Consider the following 21,369-nt stretch of genomic DNA (forward strand, 5'->3'; position numbering starts at 1 on the left):
AGGACAAACGACCCCGCACTGGAAGCTTAAACAGCAGAAAGCCCTGTGCTCACTGTTCTGAGGGCTGAGGCCCTGAATCAAAGTGGAAGTGGGCCACGCTCTGTCTAGAATTCCAAGGGGAGACTCTTCCCCAGCCTCCTGCAGCCTCCGTGCTGCTGGCCATCGGCCCCCTCGGCGCAGGCCTGCAGGGCAGCCTGTGTCTGCGTCTCTGCTACCATTGGGGCGCCTGTCAGAGTGGATCGGGACCTGCCCTGCTCCACTAGGACCCTGCTTCCAAGTACAGTCACATCACAGGGTCCCAGGTACCAGGGTTAGAACTGCAGCATATCTCTTTGGGGAATATGTTCGACCCAGAACACCGGCGTTCTCGTTTTCAGCAAAATCACCATGTCTCAGAGCAGCCAGCACAAAGCGTGGACACTCACTGCCGTGTGTCCCTCCTGTACCACAGAGGGCATCCTTCTCTCTGCCCTACCTCCCCCCCCCATTTCTTTCCTGGTAGAGACCCTGCCCCGCCCTCATTGGTCCTCCCCTCCCTGCCAGACCTCCACAACCCCCGGCATTGAGTGCCAACTCCGGGGGCTCACCTGGCCTCCCAGATGGAGACCAGGTTCTTGTTCCGGAGCTGGACACCAGCCTGCTTGGGGCCTCTCCAGCCACCACAGCTGCTACCTTGCCTCCCTCTTCCTCTTTGCCCGGCTGCTGGCACTGCCCACCTGACTTGTTCATGAATGCTGGGCCCTCACCACAGGGTCTCAGGACCATCTGCAATGCACCCACCCTGAGAAAGCTCTCCCAGGCCTCCAAGGTGTCAGCCAGGAGCTGGCTGCTGTGGGAACCCCCGGATACCCCAGGGTCAGGCTAGGCAGCAGATGGATGTCCCATCCGTGCCACATAGCAACGAGTGTGCCCACCCTGGCAGCAAAGGCTTGCTGGGCACTCAGTACCGTGTGAGGTCAAAGGACCTCTCCGAGGTGACACAGAAACTGAATTCTGAATTCTACTGGCTTCAGAACAAGACAGAAAAAGCTTCAGGGGGCTGGAGAGTGTCCAGCAGAGGAGTCAGCAGCTATGGGGACCCTGAGGCCAGGAGGAGCCCAGAGCAACAAAAGGCTGTGGAAGGCCCGAGGGACAGCCCTCCCTGTGGGGCAGGTTCCCCGGTGGTCCCCAAAGCCCCCAGAGCCACCTGCAGGGCACAGCGGCCAGTGGGAAGGGTGGCCCGGAGCAGGGCGGAGGGGGTCCCTTTCTGCCACCCCTATTGCTGCACCCTGCAGCACCCCGCATGCCCCTCCCAGAGCACTCGCCCTCCCTGGCTTCTGGGGAAGCCACCCTGCAATTAGCTCAACAGAGATTCATCTCCCCGCCTGACCAAACGCAGCCCACACACCCATCCGCCTCCCGAGTCAATACAGACAGACAAGCAACCGATAGAAAAATAAGCAAAGGAGGGGACAGGAAATCCGCAGAAAGACAAGTTGCCCGGAAATGTAGAGAATGCTCTGGGCGTCCCGGTCCCCAGGGAGGAGCCCAAAGCAGGGAGGAGCCCCTTCCATCCGCTGGGCAAGTGTGAACAGACACTGTCCTGTGCTGGCCTGGGGGGACGGGGACAGGGGATGCATGTGCCCCTTTTGGCAAAGGTGGAATGTGGGCAGCCTCTGGGAGGAGCGGCTGGGCGGAAGACACTCCCGTTTAACAATCGCACCCCCGGACATCTCACGGGTACACCTGCGCATGCGTGCAAAGGTGCACAGGTGAGCATTCTCACCTCCCAGGGCTGCACTCAGCCCGAGCCCCCTCGCCAGCCACCTGTTCCTCCCTCTCTGTGAGTCAGGACAGGGCCCCCACGCACCCCGTTTGGCCAGCCCTGCACAGGGCAGAGAGTAGACCCACTCGGGGTTCAGTGAGCAAACAACCTAGCAGGAGGATGGACACACACAGGCCATCAGGTGCTCTCCGGGAAAAGTGGTGACATGGGCCCCACACTGGGCAGGTCCTCTGCACAGCACCCAGCACCTCGCTGGCCTGTTTCTCATCTGTGCACCCAGGTCACACAGAGCACCCAGCTACAGGAGGGTCGGGAGACGGGTAAATGAAGAGCCACCTGTACGATGCTCTGCACTGGCCTGGTGCCTGGTCCCTGCTCACGGCAGGACCATAGGATGGTGCTGAGGCCACCATCACAGGGCTGCTGATGGGACCACTAAAATCCAGACTGCACACCCGTGTTCACTGCAGCCAAAGTGGGAGCAACCCCGGCGTCCAGCATCGGGTGAACGCATAAACAAAGTGCGGTGTGTCCAGGCAATGGGATGTTGCTCAGCCTGAAAGAGGAAGTTGTGACATAGGCCACAACCCGGATGCCATGACCTGGATGAACCCTCCCCTCACACAGGGGACCTGAGGAGTCAAACCCACAGATGGAAGAAGATGGTGGGGACCAGGGGCCGCGGTAGGGGATGGGGAGTTAGTGCCTCACGGGCGCCCGTTCAGTCTGGGAAGATGACAAAAGTTGTGGGCTGGAAGGCAGGGATGTTGGCACGGCACCACAAAGGCATTAATGCCCCGTTGCTGGACAATTAGAAATGGATAGGATGGTAAATTCGGTGTTGTGTATGCTCTGCCACAATGAAAACAAAATGTGCCACTAGATGCTTTCCGTGCTGGGGCAGCAAAACTGCAAAGCACGAGGGAGGTGGGGCCCTGGCGGCGCCCAGAGTGGAGGGACCTCGCCCGCTGCCCACCGTCGGGCCTACTCCGTGGGTCGGGTAGGCAGTCTGAGGGGGGCTCAGGCAAGGGTCACCCGCTGAATCACGCTCACGGAGACAAAGGGAAATGGAGGAAGGAAAGGACGGCACATTTTTCCAGCTGAATTTCCAGCTGGAGGGCCTGAGTCGCGCACATCCCACCCCATGCAACCTTCCAAGTGTGGCGTGGTTCCCACCCCAGGCTGCCCTGCTCTTATGTGGATGCTTTCCCAGGTCCTGGGAGCTGTGGCCCTGGGTCACCACCCCCAACTCAGTTGGGCTCCCCTTTAGGGGCCAGCAGACACATGCTGGTTCTGAGGATTCTGAGGCAGAGGGGTGGGGGACACAATGGGGGCACACAGGGGTGTACAGGGTGGCGGGAGTGAGTCCCTGGTTGAGGGAGGCAAACAGGAAGGGCACAGATGTGCCCAGACCAGGGGACAAGCATGTGCATCAGCAGGAGGAGGGGTCAGGGAGGTCATCCATGGAACAGACACTGGCTGATGGTGGGGGGTGGGGCAGGTGCAGCGGAACCAGGCCCCCAAGGCAGTTATGGGGATGGGAGGAGGAGCCCCCAGGCCTGGGCACAGACACTCACAAGGAGGTGATGGACGGACAGTGAGGTGGGGAGGCACCGGGTCTCAGCTCCTCGGCCAAGCCTGGGAGTCCGCCCCTTGATCCAGCAATCCCACTTCTGGATGGCGCCCAAAAGAAGCGAAAGCAAACAGGTATGTGCGCCCCCGTGTTCACAGCAGCATGAGTCACGAGAGCCAAACACAGCCCAGTGTCCATCAACAGATGAACGGATAAGCACACCACGGTCCACCCAGTGGAAGGTCACTCAGCCTCGAAGAGGAAGGACATTCCAGCACCTGCCTCGACCTGGGCGAGCCGTGAGGACATCGCGCTCCGTGAAAGAAGGCAGCCACAGCGACAAACACCGCGCGCTGCCACTTGCGTGAGGTCCCCAGAGCCGTGAGAGCCACAGAGGAGAGAGCAGAGTGCAGGCTGCCAGGGGCTGCGGGCGGGGTGGGTAGGGGATTATCTCACGGGGGCAGACGGAAAAGTTCTGGAGATGGACGGAGGTGGAGTTTTCACAGGAATGTGAATGTACGGAACAGCAACGAACCATTTAACTCTAGTTAAAACGGCAGATTTTATGTTATGTATTTTTTACCAGAATAAAAAAAAAATCTTTAATCCAAAAAAAAACAAGACAGAAAACACTCTCTGCTGAGTGAAGGCAAGAGAGAATGTGGTCAAACAAAGCACAGAAAACCCGCTCAGGGCCGCCTCACGTAACGTCCGGGGCAGACTGATGGGGCGGTGTGCGGGGAGGAAAGCGTGGCGTGCCACCCGAGGGTCCACGCAGAGGGAAGAGCGAGGAGAAAATACAGCAGAGGGGTCTGGGGTCATTCCCGGGTGCCGGGACCATAGAGGGTTCCTTTTTCGTCATCGATCGGCTTTTGCAAAAATGCACGCGTGTGTTGTTCGTGATACTACGACTGCTGCTGCTCCTACTCCCGGTGATAATAGTCAATTGACTCTAAGAAACACAAGTGAGAGGGACACCCCCCAGAAGAGCTTGGGGCCCCTCCAGAAGGTCCTTCCTGGCCAGAGTGGCCCCCAGATGCATGTGGGAGGCAGGAGAGAGCTGGAGATGGAGTTTTGCACAGACAGAGGCTCCAGCCGGTCAGTGAGCTGGGGGTCAGGGAGCCTGCAGTGAGGACCTGGACACTTGAATCAGTGCAGACGGGGCCTGGGTGTGTGGAAGTCTCCTTTAAAGCCTCTTTTCTCATTGAAATTGTAGGGGACAACCGGTACGGGGGCAGACGCTGTTCCTCTAAAGTGATTCGACCTGGCCTGGAGCTCAGCTGACCATGACCCCCGCCACCTTCAGCACCTTCTACACATCCCCCTGCTCCTGGGAGCCACCTGGGGGCGGGGACAGGCCGGGGCTAGGGGCAGGCAGCCCTGCCTGGCTCCAGCCATGGACCCTGGCTTCCCGCCTCCCTCTCTGACCCCCACCCCAGAACCGGGGGTATTTCGGAGGATTCTGGGAAAACTAATGGTATTGCAGAGGCCCCAGAGCTGGGAAGAAACGGGAGCTGTCATCTTACGGAAGACATGCGGGGTCCCGCCGTCCGGGCCCCACACGTGCCCTGCCATGAATTACCAGCCCCTCGTCCTCCTTCGTGAGACCAAAGCCACACGGGGTGGGGTTCAGAGCTTCCCCCGCAATTCATTTCCCTTCGCCAGGAGCTCGTGGGCACCCAGGGAAACGGCCTTTGCCAAACACTAATGCGATCCGGGTCTATTTGTTCAAGCAAAGTCAAGTAATCGATATCTGAATAATTCAGCTTCCATCGAGGATGCTTCGGGGGAGGGCAGATTGGACGTGTTTACTATTCAGAGCAGATCCACTTGCAGGTTTGGGCACAGGAGACCTATTTGCGAGGGTGATTTGGGGCACTAAGTAAAAGGACAATTGTCAATCACGCGCCAACGGCACTGGCTGGCCATGCCGTCCCCGGGGCTCCACGTCACACACCTCTCCTCCACACACCGGGCCCCAACATTCCAAATTTCCAAATGTCCAGCCTGAGCACTGAGCGGATCTGTCACCTTGGATAGAGAATGGACAAGTGTCTGAGCAAGAGCTCCTGCTCACCAGCTCCCGCAGGAAGTGACACAAACACCCCGGCACCTTCCACGGAGCTCCCCCCTCTGCAGCTCCTCCGCGGCAGAGCTGGGGAGGGAGCCATGCTGGCGCGGGGGGCTGTGTCGCTTGCCAAAGCTGTCCTGTTGTCGCTGCCACGGTGGCCAGTGCTTTCCCTACCTACCGCAAGCCACAGATCCCGGCTGCTAGAGGCACTCCTCTCCAAATTGCTGTGGCCCCCAGAGTCAGGCACGCTGTGGGAAATAAAAGCTTCTATTCCTGGCCTAACCCTCTCTTCCAGAACTGGGACAGCCAGGGCCGGGCTGTCGCCAGGGTCTGGGGACTGGCCTGAGACCCGTCTCTGGGTCTCTGGGTCTTGCTAGTCTCTGTGGTTCCAAAGCCCCACCACCGTGCCTGTCCGCTTCCCCTGGCAGGACGGTGCCTCCAGGGGGCAGGGATCCCCGGGGCCCCTGTGGCTGCCCCATCAGCCCCCAGCCGGGTCCAGGCACCGAGGCCCCAGCAGCCCAGGGCGAGCACCGCCGCCATGGCAGTGGCTCTACACCTCAGACACAACAGGCCCACGTCCCTGTCACCTGACCTCACGGATCGCACACTCCACCCCAGAACCTGAAGAGCCACAGATTCAACAACATGTGTAAAGCCTGAAAAGAGGCCACTTCTGCTATTCTTAGATGAGCTGACGATGACAGAAAGGCGGCAGTGGCCAAGCTGCAGTGCGAGTCCTGCCGCATGGGACAGAGGGGCCCAGGCTTCAAAGCAGGGCCTCACCTGGACCCTGGCCTCTCCCCTGTGCAACGGAGGAAGGTGCCACGTCCGGCCCCAGGACAGCTCCATCGCTCCTGAGCAAGCTTCAAGGGGTCCCTGGGCTTCAGGGGAGGTCGGTCCCACGTGGCCCTTAAGGAACCCCAGTCTAGGGGCTCGTGGCAGGAGAGGAGGAAGGGACTGGGCCTCGGCACTCGCTCCCACCTCCCTCTCTCACCCACAGGGACCTGCAAGCTCTCCCTGACCCAGGCCACACCAGCTCTCAGGCTTTTTCTCTCCTGCAAGGGTTGTGACACCAGCAGTCCCCAAACCCAGCCTGGAATCATCAGCTGAATCACCAGCGTGCTCCCGGACCCCACCGGCCCTATCAGAACAGCCAGGAGTCCGTACTTTGTAGAACCCGGTTCCCTATGCTCCCTCCCCTTCTCCTCTCCTCCAGGACTCATCGGCTCCTCACAGGGTCACTGAGCACCAACTACAAACCAGGTGCCACGCAAGGTGCAGGACAACCGTGGCGCCTGAGAGGCAGACAGCGCCGTGGGGCTCTTGCTGCGTGCCCAGCACCTTACCCAGGGCCTGACCTGAGGCACAGATACTCCCTCCACTCTCTAGGGCTCCGTACCCGCTGCTGGACGCCCTTCTCCCACTGTTTTGTCTGGCTAACTCCTACTTGATTAATGGCACCTCTTTCAGGAAGCCTGCCAGAATTTCTCTCTCATGGCAGGTTCACTGACCACTTCTCTCTGTCCCCAGAGCCTCCCTGAGAAGTGCCTTCTCATGATGTGTTTTCAGCACGCACTGTCTGCCTTTCTCATCAGGCCTGGGCGAAGAACTGTGTCAGGGTTACCTCCCGCACCCAGCCAGCAGATTGATAGGCGCGAGTGAAACCACCACCTCTGCCCATCCACCTCCCCACAGACGCTGGGTGGGTTGGCTGGCTACGTGTGAGGAGGTGTCACTGTCCATGGGGGCCAGGGTGGGGCCCCACCTTTGGGGCCGAGGGAAGGGTCTTCTGTGAAGGGGGTGGCCTTCCTGATGTTGGTGCCCCCAGAGAGAGGCAGATCCTCACAGTGGGAGCCAGACGCTGGAAGGGGAGGTCCAGAGAGAAGCCCCTCTCCTTCCTGCTGGCCAGCACTGCGGCCGGGGGGGGGGGGGGGAGGCTGAGGCCAGGCTGTGCAAGCACCACACCAGAATCCAGGGCAAAGCCATGCTGAGATCCCCTGCTGGGCCTCAGGGGTACCCTACGGAGCCAGGGGGGAGGGAGGCATCAAAGCCCAGAGCAGGGCATCAGAGGGGAAGCAGTTCCCAGGCCCTGGGAATGGGGGGGCACAGGGGCCCTCAGGATCTCACCTTCCTATGTTTCATGCAAGGACCCCACCTTGGAGGCTGTGGGTCATATTTTAAGTAAGAAAAACAACGATTTGTTCGTAAGACCCTTCCAGGATGCTTCCCGCACCTACCCCACGTTCTGGGTGGTGACCGCAGCCGATGGAGCTCCCACCCAATGAGATCAGCAGGAGCCCCTGCCCTCTGCAAGCTGAGGTGTGGAGGAGAGCCCCACACACAGAGACAACCTTGCATTGAGCTCCGAGAAGGGTCACAGAGGGTCGCAGAGGGTCACAGAAGGCCTCAGCCAGAAGCTGACCCCCACCGAATGCAGATTACAGAAGGAGGGAGGTCATGGCTCAGCAGAAGCCCAGAATCTCGCAACAGAATGCCCCAGTTCCAACGTCCGCTCTGCTTGGTCAGCTGGGCACCCGGGGCAGCATCCTCCACCTCACCTGGCCTCCGCATCCCCGCCAGGAAAGGGCAGTTGTGACAACCACCCAGCAGGGTCCCCGGCGCTAAAAGACCAATACTTGTCCAGTGCTGCTGGTGCCACCACTGCCATGCTCTTGCACCTGCCAGGCCCCTTTTCACAGGAAGCAGAACGATTTGAAAAACTCAGGAGACATGCACCCCCCGGGGGGTTCCCCGAGATCCAGGCGGGGCCCATCTGAATGCTGCCTCCCCTGTTAGCAGCGATGTGACCTTGGGCACATCAGCCTCCCGAAGGGGAGCACCCCAAGTGCAGAATGGGAGCAACACCCCACCACCACCACCACCACACACACACAGGGATGCTCCGGGCTGGAGACGGAGCCCAGACAACTCTTCCACGGTGCCTGGCACTACTAGATGCCCTGCAAATGGCAGACATCAATTTTTATTAGACGAATCAATGCCTCCCTGGAGCTCTGGTGCGGGCCGGTGGGGGTGGGGTTCCCAGGCTGCCAGCACACACCCAGGATATATTTAGCTCCCTGCTGCAGCGGGCTGGGTGCAGGCATTCCAGCCGAGGACGCGGAGTCCCAGCCGCCTCTACCTCCTCCCTGACCACCCTGGTATCTGCTCCAGCGCCCAACTCCCGCTCGTTTGTAGCTGTAGCTACGTTATCTAAGAGTACACACATGCACACGTCGAGTTCCTGTGCTTCTAGCGTGTGGATGCCACCCACCGCCCTAGTTCCACCGTGAAAACGCGCCTCCCAAAATAGAGAATGCGGTCCCTGGAGCAGGAGCCGGTGCCGGGGAGCCAGGCAGCTGCTCTCTAGTCAAGCCTCCTCGAGCAAAATCCTGTCTCTGGCATATCTGTAAAGTGAATCAGCAGGAAAAAATAAAACAGCGCAGCATTAGGAGGAAAGACAAAAGTGCCCAGAACCCTATGGCATTTGGACGTATTTTCTTCTAGTGTGTTTTTTCCTGTGTATTTTCTAGAAACGGTGTGTAAAATTCCATACCCCATATTCTTCATTCACCGCCAGCACCGACCCATGCGGCTCACTGATCCTTCAGGTCATCTCAATGGCTGCATACTCTGCCTTTATCAGCAGCTCTCAAAGTTGGTCTAGGGACCCCTGGAGGTCCCCAAGACCCCATCAGGAGGTCGACAGGGTCAGAGCCATTTCCGTAATAAGATTGGGATGTGATTTCCCCTGTCCATTTCCACCTGCTCCTGAGAGGAAGGTTCTGCAGAGGCTGCGAGCGTGTGGCATCACCACTGATTGAACACAGGCCGGACATGAGCACCCAGCTGTTCTCTATTAGGCCGGACATTGATGTGATTTGCAAAACTGTGGAGAAATGCCACTCTGTTCACTAAAAATCCTCACATGTCAACACACAGAAGGCTATCAGCCAACAAATTAGCAAATATCTTAGAATTGTCTCTAATTTCTAACTGGGGACACATCAATAGATACAACACACTCGGAAGCTCTCCAGGGCCCCCAAGAATTTGGAGTCGAAGCCTTGGAGTCTGGGTGCTGCCGCTGTGGATGGATGGCGAGCTATGTGTCCAGCATCCCGAGGCTGGGGGGCCGCGCAGCGGACTGCGCCAGCCCCCCAGGGAACAATCTCTGTGTCTAAATCCGTGTCTGTGTTCCAGAGCCTTTTGCAGAAAGATTCCCAGGAGCAGCAGTTCTTCTGTCAAAGGGCCCAAAGCATGTGCCTAATTGCTTCCGTGAAGCTGATACAAACTGATGCCCCGGTCAGCAGCCTGCGACGGGATCTAACTCACGGGATCTGGGGTTTAAATTTAGCCAAGTTAAGAGTAACACTGGTTTCCTATGAGAAGCCATTCTTTCAACCCCTCAGCTAGGCTGGAGATGCCCTGGGAGAGGGAAAGGTGTGGGTCCCAGAAGCAGGCGCTCAAGAGGCTGCCTGCGGAATGCGGGTGGATGCCCTCCCATCACAGTGGTGATCAGATTAAGGGTCTGGAGATGGGGAGCATCCTGGAGGGTCCGGGCGGGCCCCGATGTCGTCCCAAGTGTCCCTGTGGGAAGGAGGCAGAGGGAAGCCTGACACACTCAGAGCAGATGCCTGGGGGGGGGGGGGGGTTATGGAGGGGGAAGGGATGCGGAGCCACAGAAGCTGGAAGAGGGAGGAGGGCATTCTACCCAGAGGCCCCGGAGCAGGTGGCCCTCTGACACCTAGACTTCAGCCCAGTGACACCAAGTCTGGCCCGCTGACCTCCACAATGGGGAGGAAACATCACTGATGCTCACAGGACCAGTGTGTGTGCTTTAGAACAGTGGTCCTCCCAACGGGGGTGTGTCACCCTCCAGGGAGGGGGGCTGACTCCCTTCTACCCCAGCCCCATTTCCTGGCCCATGGCACCACCTGCTAGGGAAGCTTCTTGCGTTGGGCTGCAATGTACCCCCTTATAGGCCCCACCAGCCCCCACCTCACCCCCTATGGAGTAGATGCCACTGGGTATCTGAAGTCCTCTTAGCTCCTTCAAAGGCTGCAGGCTGTGCTGCTCTCGCAAAGACACAGGTGGAGAAGGGATTGGGGGTGGCAGGAGATGGAGGCCAAGGAAGGACGGGGAGAGGCCGCGTTGGAGGGAGGACAGAGCCTCATGGGGCAGCTCCAGGCCTGGCAGGGCTTCAGAGAGGCCTGCCTTGGCCACAGGGTCAAGTCTAGCAGGGCCCTAGAGGGCTGGCAGGGAAGAGCTATCAGGCCCTGAGTCCTGGGAGACCTGCCAAGGATTCCGGAGGGGGCCTGTTCACTGTTGGCACTGCCATCCTTTGTCCCTCTGCACCGGGAGCCCACGGCCACCCTGTACTGCACCCCACGCCCACGCTGCACCCCACTCCCTCTCCCATTAGACAGGCAGGGAGGTGTCTAGCAGGATGCTGGGCTCCTGGCATCTATATCGTGTTTCCTGACCCGCAGCACACTGGAGTGTGTGCAAGGGAGCCAATGTGGGTAATTGTGCACCCCTGCTGCTACTCCCCGAGCACTTGGCAGGCCAGGCCTGCTTTCAGAGCTGGAGGTGAACCACTGATCAGAACCACTAGAAAAGTTGAGTCAGAGGAACTGAGGCCCCTCAGTGAATCTGGGCTTGAGCAGAATAGCACGGGGGCTGCAGCAGGGCAGCCGGCACTGGCCACGGCCTCAAGCCCATCACTTGCATCCACGGCTGGTCACCCATGCTGACTCCCTCCCTCGCTGCATGCCCTGGCCCCTCCCATGCAGCCCCGCCGGGCAGTCTGCTGACCGGTGTTCGCCCTCGTTGCCCACCCCCTGCCTTTGTGTTGAGCCTTCTGCCTCCCTGGTCAACGCTCATGTGCTGGTCTCAGGACTCAACTCTATGTCCTCTCCTCCAGGAAGCCTTCTCTGATGCCATGCGGAAGTGATTCCTCTCCTCCTGTCCACGTTCTGTCTCCTACCAGGTTCTGAAGACACATATTCCCTGTCTGGGTTACGACCTCCACAGGGAAGTGTCCTCAGCACCTTCTGTGTGTCCAGCACAGGGTTCTACACCTGGAAACATGTCTTACCCCTGTCATACCAGCTGCTGCTTCACGTGAGGTAGGTGGGTGGGTGAGCAGTGGATCAGGGACCCTGACAGGTGAATACTGCCTAAGATGTCTCATGGGAAAGAGGCCCAGACTGTCCCAGGGGCAGTGGGACGGGTGTTCAGAGATGCTGGGGCCCCTATGCTCCACAGTCAGGAGTGTGGGCTCTGGGGTCGGCACTTGGCTAGTTGGATGGCCTTGGGCAAGTGACCTGGTTCCTTGGGCTTGGAATGCTTACCTGCAAGCAGGGAATGGCCTTGATGCAAGGATTAGGGTTATGGCACACGGTGGCCCAGAGCCCTGGGACAGCGCTGGGACCCCCAGGTGGGAAACGCTGCTGGCCAACGCCCTGTCAGTGGGCATGGAGGAGGCTTGCTCGCCTGACAGCAAATGCTGTGTCCCCTGGCATCCACACACGGGCACAGGGCTGTCAGGACCCAGAAGACACCCCCGATCCCAACAGTACATGAGGTGGTAAAGGGGTCCACCTGGGGACACACACCCAGAGCTAGAATCTGGTGTCCTGGCTCTCCAAGGGACCACCCACGTCTTCCCACTAACCCCAGGGCTGCCCACACACTATCCCAGGACCCAGGCTCACCGAGTACCAGGGAAAACCAGATTGTGTGAGACCCCCCACATCATGCACCAGGGGACGATCAGATGGTGCCAGACCCCCTCCCACAGACAGTGCCCACCAGAGCTTGAGAAATGTATGGCTCCAGACCCTGCAGATGGACCATTCAGTGGCTGCACAGAGGTTGGGGCTCAGGTGACACTAGCCACGAGAGGAAGGCTCACTGAGGTCCAAGAGGATGATGTGAGTAGGAGTGATGTGGGTCAGGATCCAGGAGCCTGCCAGGCTTGGATCCTGGCTTGTGAGTCATGGCACACACCACAGGGGTCCATCCCAGCTTCCCTGTCAGGAAGTTGGAAATAGGCGTCGTGTTCAGAACATGCAGCCCCAGTGCACTGGCCCTCCCCTACAGGGCGCTGTGCACTCCATCCAGGTGTTCGGAGCCATTGAGAGGCCCACTTGAGCTGGAGAACGAGCCCAGAGGTTCTCCCTTAAACACTGACCCCTCCTCACCCCTCCTTTCTCAGAGGGCAGTCCTCCCTCATTCATTATTCACGAAGGTGCTCCCCAAACACCTCCAGGAGTGGGAGGCCCTGGCTGCAAGCACGCATGGACATGACACAGCCCCACACCGCCGAGGAGGTGTGGAACGATCCCCACTTTGCAAAATGTCACCACCCTCCCAACCCAGCAGCAGGGAAGACAGGGAAGGTAGGCCATCTGTCTGGGTGTCAGGCAGCTGCTGTGACAAATGGTCCCAGACGTACAGGCTTAAAGCAGACATAATCCCTTATGGTCTGGGGGCCGGAGTCTGAAATGGGTCTGCAGGGCTGGTTCCTCCTCGGGAGGCACCCTGGTTCCTAGCCCAGGGCCCTCCTCCGTCCTCCCTCCTCAGACCTCTGCCTCCCTCTCCTGAGGTCCCTTGATTACAAGGGGCCCATGGAGTAGTTCCTCCAGCCCACAGTGTTAACTTAATCACATCTGCAAAGTTTCTTTCCAACAGACACACAGGTTCCAGGACCTGGACGGGGACATGTTGGGTGGGGGCCACTACTCAGCTCCCCGCACCATCAGAGGCACTCAGGGAGGGGCGGCAGCTGGCCCGGGGCCACACCACAGCCAGGTCCTCAGCAGGAAACCTCAGCTCTGTCCACTGCCCCCAGCAGTCTGGAGTTCTGCTTGGAAGCTGGGGAGATGGAGGAGGACGACCTCCAGGATGGGGGACAGTGAGGCAGATGGAGAACACGGCAGGAAAAGTGCGAGCAAGGGTGTTTGGGCATCAGGAGCAAAGACTGTGCTTTGCACACAGTAGGTGCTCAATAAATAGTCGTTGAAAGACTGAATCAGCATTCTGGAACGGCTGAACCCTAGAAGCCTGGGAACAGAGGTGGCCCCGACCAGGCTGAGGCTGGATCATTTCCGGGTCCCCGTGGGAGCCTCTGCAGGAGTGGCAGCTGCGGTGACACCTGTCCTCATCCCACCTCTAGGTCTCCTGTGGCAGATGGGGACAGGTGCTCACTGACCCCTCTGCATCACAAGCCCAAATGTCTGTCTCCTTACTTTGCAGCCTGAGGCCTCCCCAGCCGGTGGACCCTTGCTCGCCCCACACAGGGCAGGGTGGGACTATGCCCACCCATGATCCGTCCCCCACCCTGGAGGTTAAAGACCCCAGAATCCCACTCCCCGCAAGGGACAGTTCTGAGGAGCAGGCCCACAGCAGCTGCCCACCCATTCAAACACCCCCACTTCACCCCTCACCCTCTCCACCCCTGCTTCCTGGGGTCACTTCCCCAGCCATCTGCCTGCATCCACGTCCTTGTCCCCAGGGGAACCTGAACTCGGACAGTCACAAGGCATGGGGTGGGGTCTGAAGTATCTGAAACTTAGGTGGGGGCCATGGGGATGGTCTCAGCCATTCCTCCTTCTTGAACTTCATGCACAACTGCAATGGCCAACTGGGACTTGGAGACACCGTTTTCCAGTAAGGTGTGGGGCCACTGAAGTCAAAGGAGAAGCAGAGGGTCAGATAGAGGCCTGGCTGGGATCCCTTGGCCCAGGATGATGGTAAACACTGGGGGAGGCTGAGTATGAAGAGAGGGCCCGAGGTCATCCTCCATTCAACCCCTCACTGGCCAGATGCTCACGGAACCCCTGCTCTAGACAGTCCGTGGGGGCTGTCTGGGAGAGCAGCTTGAGGTCTGCCCTGAGCTTTGGAGGGTGTGGACAGCTGTGACAAAGACCATTCCACCTGCTTCCTGGTGCCCTGGATGCCCAGCGCCCTCGAGCAATCATAAAGAGCAGGAGGTATTATCTCCACTCTACAGATGGGGAAATTGAGGCAAAGAGCAATAAAGTGATCCAGTCACTGGGACTCAACTAGCAGGTGACGACTGGGACTAGAGCCCAGGTGAGCCTGACCCCAAAACCATAGACTGTATTTTCCAAGCCATCAAGGTGGTGTCCCTTGCTGCTTAGAAATCTTCAGGCAGGGAAGGCAAACAGCACATGAAACCCCGAAACACGCCATTCTGCGACAGAACCTGTGTAGTGTATGCCTGGCTCACCAGCAGCCTAGAAGCCCACCGAGGGCAATACGTGCCCAGGACCAGCCCCGGCACCCAGTAGGGCTTGCCGTTGGTGCATCCAGCATAAAGGCACACCTTCCACCCTCCCCAGCCCTGCCCACGGACAGGGACCACTCAGATCTCCCGGCTCAGGCACCAGATAGACACTCACTGACGTGGCCTCCCTGGCAGGCTGCGGAGAAACCCCCTTATACCAGGGAGCTGCTGTGTAAAGGGCAAGTGCTTCCTGCTACGAAATTGTCAGAGAAGGTCTAGGTGGCAGAAAAGGATGATGGGGGACCATGTTTCCCTGAAATGTTGGGTTAGCCTCAAACCCATATAATCTCTCTGGAAACAGTAGAGGAAGTGGGATGCACCTCTGAGGATGGCGGTAGCCCCTGTCTTTACACATGAGGACACTGAGGCCCAGAGAGGGAAGACAGCCTGTCCAAGGTCACATAGCAGCCCGGGTTGGTGGGGCTGGGATTCCCGGGAGCTCCGGCACCACCAGTGGGAGCTGCAGCAGAGGCATAGGACAGCCGTGATTGCTGCCTTGCAGTGGGAATGGACAGCTCTAGAAGGCCTCGAGGACCTGGTGGAAGGGAGAGCTGGGGCCAGAGGGTCAAGGTTACAGAGAGGCACACGGGCTTGACACGGTAAAAGTCTCTCTCACGGTCTGAGCTGTGTGGGAGCGGACCCTGGGCTGTGCTATGACCCCAGGTAGGAGTCCCTACAGAAGGCGAGGAAAGAGCATGCACTTTGGAGGCAGAGCTGGGTTTGAGTCTGGCTCTGCCTCCGTGGCTATGCACGGGCACGTGTCACACCTGGAAAATGCAAATATTGTTCATGGCCCAGGTGAGAAGATGGACCGTATAAGCCCCCCGTCAGCACAAAGCGTTACCATGATGTCCTAAATGGTCAAGGCTTATCCATTCCACTCAGCCACGCATCAGGAAAGGGCAGTAAATCACCCACGATGCAGGCACAGGGGGCAGGGTGGGGGCAGACGGAGCCCACCCAGTAGGGAAGATGAGTGTCTGGGCACACCGGGGTTCCAATCCAGCTCTGCTGTTCACAAGTGGTGCGGCGTGATGCCAGGCGATCCACAGCCCATCTGGGCATCATAACTGGGGACACCCCAGCAGCCCCAAGAAGCGCTGTGAGGATCCAGGAGCATCAGGCCAGGCGTGGGGCCCAAGGGAGCGTCCCGTGAGCCGTGGCTGCCGTGACACTGAAGTAGGGTGCTGCCCGACACCCTAGAGGCCTCGCGGATGGAAACATCCTCAAGTAAACAAAGACGCTCCGCTCAGGTTGCTCTGCCCTGCGTCCTAGCAGCCTTGGGGCCCGCTGCTCTCAGCCCATGCAGGCGGCACACATCTGGTTTGTCCCCCCCAGCAGCTCGCCATGTGAGCATGATCAAAAAGCGAGCTACTGTCTGAACACCACCCGTGCTCTCCTACTGAGACTATTTTAACTGCCTTTCCAAGCCTCTCCCACGTGTCAGGACCTGCACCCTTGGTCCCTGTGGAGACCCCAAGCGGAGGGAGCATCAGAAGCGCAGAGAGGTTCAGTGATCAATACTGCTAGCAGGTGGCAGAGCTGGAATGAGCCCAACAGACAGGAGTTCAGAGGAGGACTTACCAGGTCCCCTGTAGCAAGGGGTGCAAGGAAGCCCCCTTGTCGGGGCAGACCAGGGGCCAGAGTCCTGGCAGCTGCTGCTGTCCTCAACCGTTGCTGGCCCGGCCAAGGCCCGGTGCCAGGACAGACGCCACCGGCTGGAGCCCTTCCCACCCTCTCCTTTCATTACCCAGATGAACCCATATTCTCTGGCCAGCTCCCACGCTCCAGATGACTTTCTGGAGGCTCAGCGCATCAGACAGGTGACTTCTCCAAACATGAAGGTCACACTCCCTTTTCTGGGACAGTAAGACTGGACTTGCTAAGAGTTCATCAAAATCAGAACTTGATTCTAGAAAATATGCCATCTACCCCCAGTCAACCTTATTGACAGAAATGGTAATGAATCGAAGGGTCTCGGGCGGCAGGTTAGGGAGTTACCCTGAATCTCAGAGGACAACAGTGCAGAGCTCAGAGATGCCCATGCTGAGCTAGGGAGCACCAGCTGGTTCTTGGGCAACAACTGTCCTTTCTGGAGGCAATTTCAGATGTATTTTTGGGTCAGGATGGTTTGTCTTCTGCTGTCCCTAATTCAGAATGAGTCACGCAGGGAAACCGGGCACCAGGGCCTCGGCCCGTGGGAAACACCCTAATGCCTTCCACCTCCAAAAAGTGGGAAAACCTCTTTCTCCTCTTCCCCCCTAGAGAGGGAGACGGTTGCTGATGTCTGGACATGTGTCCTTCCTGATATTCCTCCTTTACCATGATCTCAGTTTGCAGACTTGAGATCACGTATGACGTAGGTTCTTCCCTCCGTTTGCTGAGTTAAACTGGTTTGCTCAAGCACGGCGCCCCACATTAAAGCCTCTCACACACCGTTCACTAGAATGCCCCCCGCCACCCCCAGACCGTGAGAAGCTCCAGCAGGATGTGCACCGTGCGTGTTGTCACCCACGGCCGCACCCAGACCCGGAGTGCGCGGGGCACATGGTGAGTGTGGGAAGCCCTTGCCCAGTGAGCGAGTGACTGCGTGGCTGCCTGGTACCCGCCGTGCCCTCCACATGTAGGTGGCTCAACTTTCTGCTGTACTGACGTGAGCATCTTCGTGGTGACGTCTTTGTCCACACCTGGACGAGATGAAGGGATGTGCCTCTGTTCCAAATATCTAGCGCTGCGCCAACCAGGGTAGGGGCCTGGGGCTCAGGTTCTGGCTCTGCCACATTCTCTGCATGACCTTGGACGGTTGCCTTTTCTTCTCCAGGCCTTGGTCCCCCTCTGTGCATGAATGGGTTTGGACGCAGCATCCTCTACGTCCTTCCAGCTCTGTGATCCTAGCCCGGCAGCCATGAACACAGTGACGGAAACAGCCACCCAGGCTCTCCAGCTGGCCCTGCACCCGCTACGGGCCGAATGATGCCCCCCTGCAAATTCACATGCCCAAGTCCCAACCCCCAGTATCTCAGAATGAGTCTGTATTTGGGGACAGGAACTTCACAGAGTAGTTAAGGTAAAATAAGGCCAGCCAGGTGGTTGCTAATCCTATATGACTGGTGTCCTTATGAGAAGAGGAAATTTGGACCAAGCACATACAGAAGGAAACCTCAGTGAGCACAGAGAGAAGACAGCCATCTACAAATTAAGGAGGGAGGAGGGCTCAGAGGGAACCAACACCCCTCCCCGGCACACACACACACATACACACGCACGCACGCACCTTCAACATGGACTTCCAGCCTCCAGAAGTGCGTGCATAAAAATCTGTGGTTTAAGCCACCCTGTCTGTGGTGCTTTGACCAATACAGCCCGCCAGGAACCTCTGACCACCTCGGGGACTCCCACCTGCCAGGGTGTAGCCACCAAGGGATGGCATGCATCCAGGCCCACAGAGAACATGAGGTCTGCTCAAGGACTGGCACCCACTGGTGGCAGAGCTGACCCTGGAGCCCCTCCCAGCTCAGGTCCCCTCCCTATCCCCACTTTGCCCATTGCAACCCCAGAGGCTGCAACATTATGAGGCTACCACCTCATGGCCCACATGAGTGGGCCAGGGCTGCATGCCAAGCTAAGGACATTCCCTCCCTACAAAGGGGAAACTGAGGCACAGGGAACCCATAGCTAGCGCGCTGGATTTGGATTTAGGCCTGATACAGAACGCCACCTCTGACACTTTCCCCGGCCACCCAAAATCAACGAGCCGCAAATAAGTAGGCAGATTCATGGGGCCCTGAGGTCATACCCAAGCAGTCTCAAAGGTGCACCAGGTCATCTGACTAAAGCAAGACATGCCTGAGGCCTGGTGGCATAAAAGAAAAAGGAGCCTCCCACCCAGGGAGATTGTATAGGTCACCTCAGGCTTTGACCCAAAGGCCCATCTGGGCAGCTGGACGCTGAACCAAGTGATGCCCACCCACACCTGCTGGCACCAAGCTCCAGGACAATGCCAGTCTCCTTGGCAGGAGGGCATCAGGAGACCTGCCTTCATTGGTGATAGAAGTCGCTGACCTGTCAGGTGTGCACGATGGCCAGACACGAGAGCCAGGTGCAAGGCACAAGGGACCATGCTCTCCCCCATCGCGCTGTACAAGGGATGGCCGAAGGACACATCTAGGGCACCAGCCCATCCCCAGGCAGATGGGGAGCAGACTCATGGGCAGCTCCAAAGGGCTGAGTTAACTCAGGAAGACTGAGGGGAACGTGACCATCCGGCAGTGACCATCACGAGCTACGAGCTACGGAGGACCTACTCTGTGGGGAGTCTCCCACGGGTATCTCGTTCTCTCCAGGTTAGGAGCAGCGCTACTTCTACACCTGGGGAAGCCAAGCTCGGGAAGGTGCCATCATTTGCCAAGATCACAATCTGCCACCAGGCAGACAGTACGGTTGAACCCCAATCCCCTTGTTCGTTGGGAATCATGACACCTCCCCCGTGGCCTCCAGTGCTCATACAGCCCTTCTTCCAGGACAACCACAAATGCCAGTGCTCCTTCCAGGGCTCCCCCTGATTACAGGAGGGACCAGAGGTATCAATTATGATCACAGAAGACCTAAAATTACCCTATGTGCACCCTGCCATTACCCCCACCTGCCATTAGATAAATGTGTCTGGAGCTTCTGCCAAGCCTTGGGGTGCCCTGCTCCCCAGCCACCTCCAGATAACAGGTTGGCCATTTCAGAAACCTTCTTCTAGAGAATGCTGCCTTCCGCTGCCTGCCATTTGCTCTCAGCCACTCTCCCAACGCCCACCGCCAGTGTGGTCCCTCCTTCCTGGGTTGGAGGGGGAGGAGACTATTCCCCCTGCTGGGAGATGGGTCCCTGGAAACAGCCCTCCCAAACCCAGAGCAGGGAGCAAGCACTCGCCAAATGCACACTCCCTCCCCCAGGCTGGTTTTTCCCCCAGCTTGTCCCGGCTTTTTTTCTGCACCATGGCCAAAGGCCATACTGCAGTCTGTGGCCCGACAGGCTCAGAGGAGACAGTGCAGGAGTCAGGGAGCACCAGGTTAGAATCCGCACCCCACTGCGTGAGCTGAGCAAGTGACTCAAGCCTGGTGAGCCTCGGTCGGTCGCACCCTGAAAAACGGAGTGACGGCCCCTCCCTGCCAGGGAATGTACGGACCAACCCCCCTGCCCGGTTCCCGGCCACGGAGACTCTCTGAACCGCGGCTCCTCCGGCCGCGCATCAGACTCCCCTGCCAAGGCTTCCCTGCTGTCGGTCTCAGTTTCCCCAAGCGCAATAGGCTCGGTTGGCTTGTGACGATGTGGGATTTTCCAGGGCCGCACAGAGGCTGTCAGAGACGGTGGGTGCGGCGGGAGAGGCAGCAGTGGGGATGCGCAGGGGTGACGGGCCGGAGAGATGCCTACTGGAGGGAGATGGGGCGGCTCGCACACACCTGCAGGCTCTGCGTCCCCAATTCTGCAGCGGGCGAGCCCGGGGCGCCGGGGTCGGCCTGACGCCCACCCCCCAGCTCCCGCGGCGCGAGAGCCGCGCGAGGGCGGCGCCCCCTGCCGCAAAGCCCCCAGTGCCATCACACCTCTCCGTAGCAGGGTCTGCGGCCCTGCGGCCCTGCGGCCCTGCGCCCCTGGCCCGTAGGGTCGCCTTCTCCAACCTGCAGCGACCTGGGACCCGTGAGAAGCAAAAAAGTGGCGCCTTCCAGACAGCCCGGCGCAGCCACCCTGGCCGGCGCGGTGGGAAAGGGGTCCCCAGCCCGCGCTGCAGACCTGCACGAGCCCGGGCGCAGGGGCAGGGGGCTGAGGGCCCGCCCCGAGGGTCCGCAAGACCCTGGGGCAAAAGTTGGGTAGAGCCCTGGGTGATTTCCCCCGCGCTGCAGGTGCAGCCCTAGAATGCTGTGCCGCGATCCGGCTCGGGGACGCGCTGGTCCCTCCATCCGCACACTCACCTGCACTCATCTCAGCGGCAGCTGGGAGGCGGGCGGTCCGGCGCTGCGGCAGCCCGACGCTCCTGCCCGCAGGTGCCGCGCCCGCGCGATCGCCCGCCCGCCCGCCGGTCCGCGGGTGCGCCGGCCCTGGGCTCGGTCGGCGCCCGCCCGCAGCGCCGCCGCAGCCCCCCGGCGCGCCCGCCCCGCCCCGCCCCACCGGCCCCGCCCCCGCCGGCCCCGCCCCTGCGCGCCGCCCCGCCCTCCCCGCCCCGCCCCGCCCTCCCCGCCCCGCGGGCGGGACGCACCCTGGGAAGTGTAGGCTCGGCGCCCCCGCCGCTCCGCCTTTGCGGCCCAGCCGCCGCGTGGACGGACTACAAGTCCCGGCCGGCAGCGCGCCCCGCGCACGCGCAGGCCGGCGGCGCCGCTGCGGCCTCCCGCAGCCGCCGGTGGGTCCCGGGGGCTGTCTTCGCCGCCTGGCTGGCGTCCAGGCCGGCGGCGGCTTTCGGGAGCCAGCGAGCGGCGCGGAGGGAGGCCCCGGGGCGAGAGCTTGGTGCAGCTCCTCTGGAGTCGTGGAACTGCAGGGGCCCCGGACACCTGGGCCAACCCCCACCTTCCCTAGTTTGCAGACAGGGAAACTGAGGCGCGGCGGGGCGCGGGCTGGGAATGTGGCGCGGGTGTGCCTCCGGCTCCCGCGGTGCTGCGTCCCACCCG

At 59.8% G+C, this 21,369-nt stretch overlaps 1 protein-coding gene across 1 annotated transcript in view; it reads right to left on the reverse strand.

The window, feature by feature from the left end:
* The window catches only part of ABLIM2 (actin binding LIM protein family member 2), a 141,850-nt gene extending 121,059 nt beyond the window's left edge, over positions 1 to 20,791 (reverse strand). Inside the window, exon 1 of the mRNA XM_038533109.1 lies at positions 20,680 to 20,791. Within this exon, the coding sequence (XP_038389037.1) occupies positions 20,680 to 20,689 (10 nt within the window). The 5' untranslated portion in view covers positions 20,690 to 20,791. The remainder of the gene's footprint in view (positions 1 to 20,679) is intronic.
* Between the last annotated feature and the right edge of the window lie 578 nt (positions 20,792 to 21,369).

Source organism: Canis lupus, chromosome 3, assembly GCF_011100685.1.
Source record: "Canis lupus familiaris isolate Mischka breed German Shepherd chromosome 3, alternate assembly UU_Cfam_GSD_1.0, whole genome shotgun sequence".
Taxonomy (NCBI): Eukaryota; Metazoa; Chordata; class Mammalia; order Carnivora; family Canidae; genus Canis; species Canis lupus.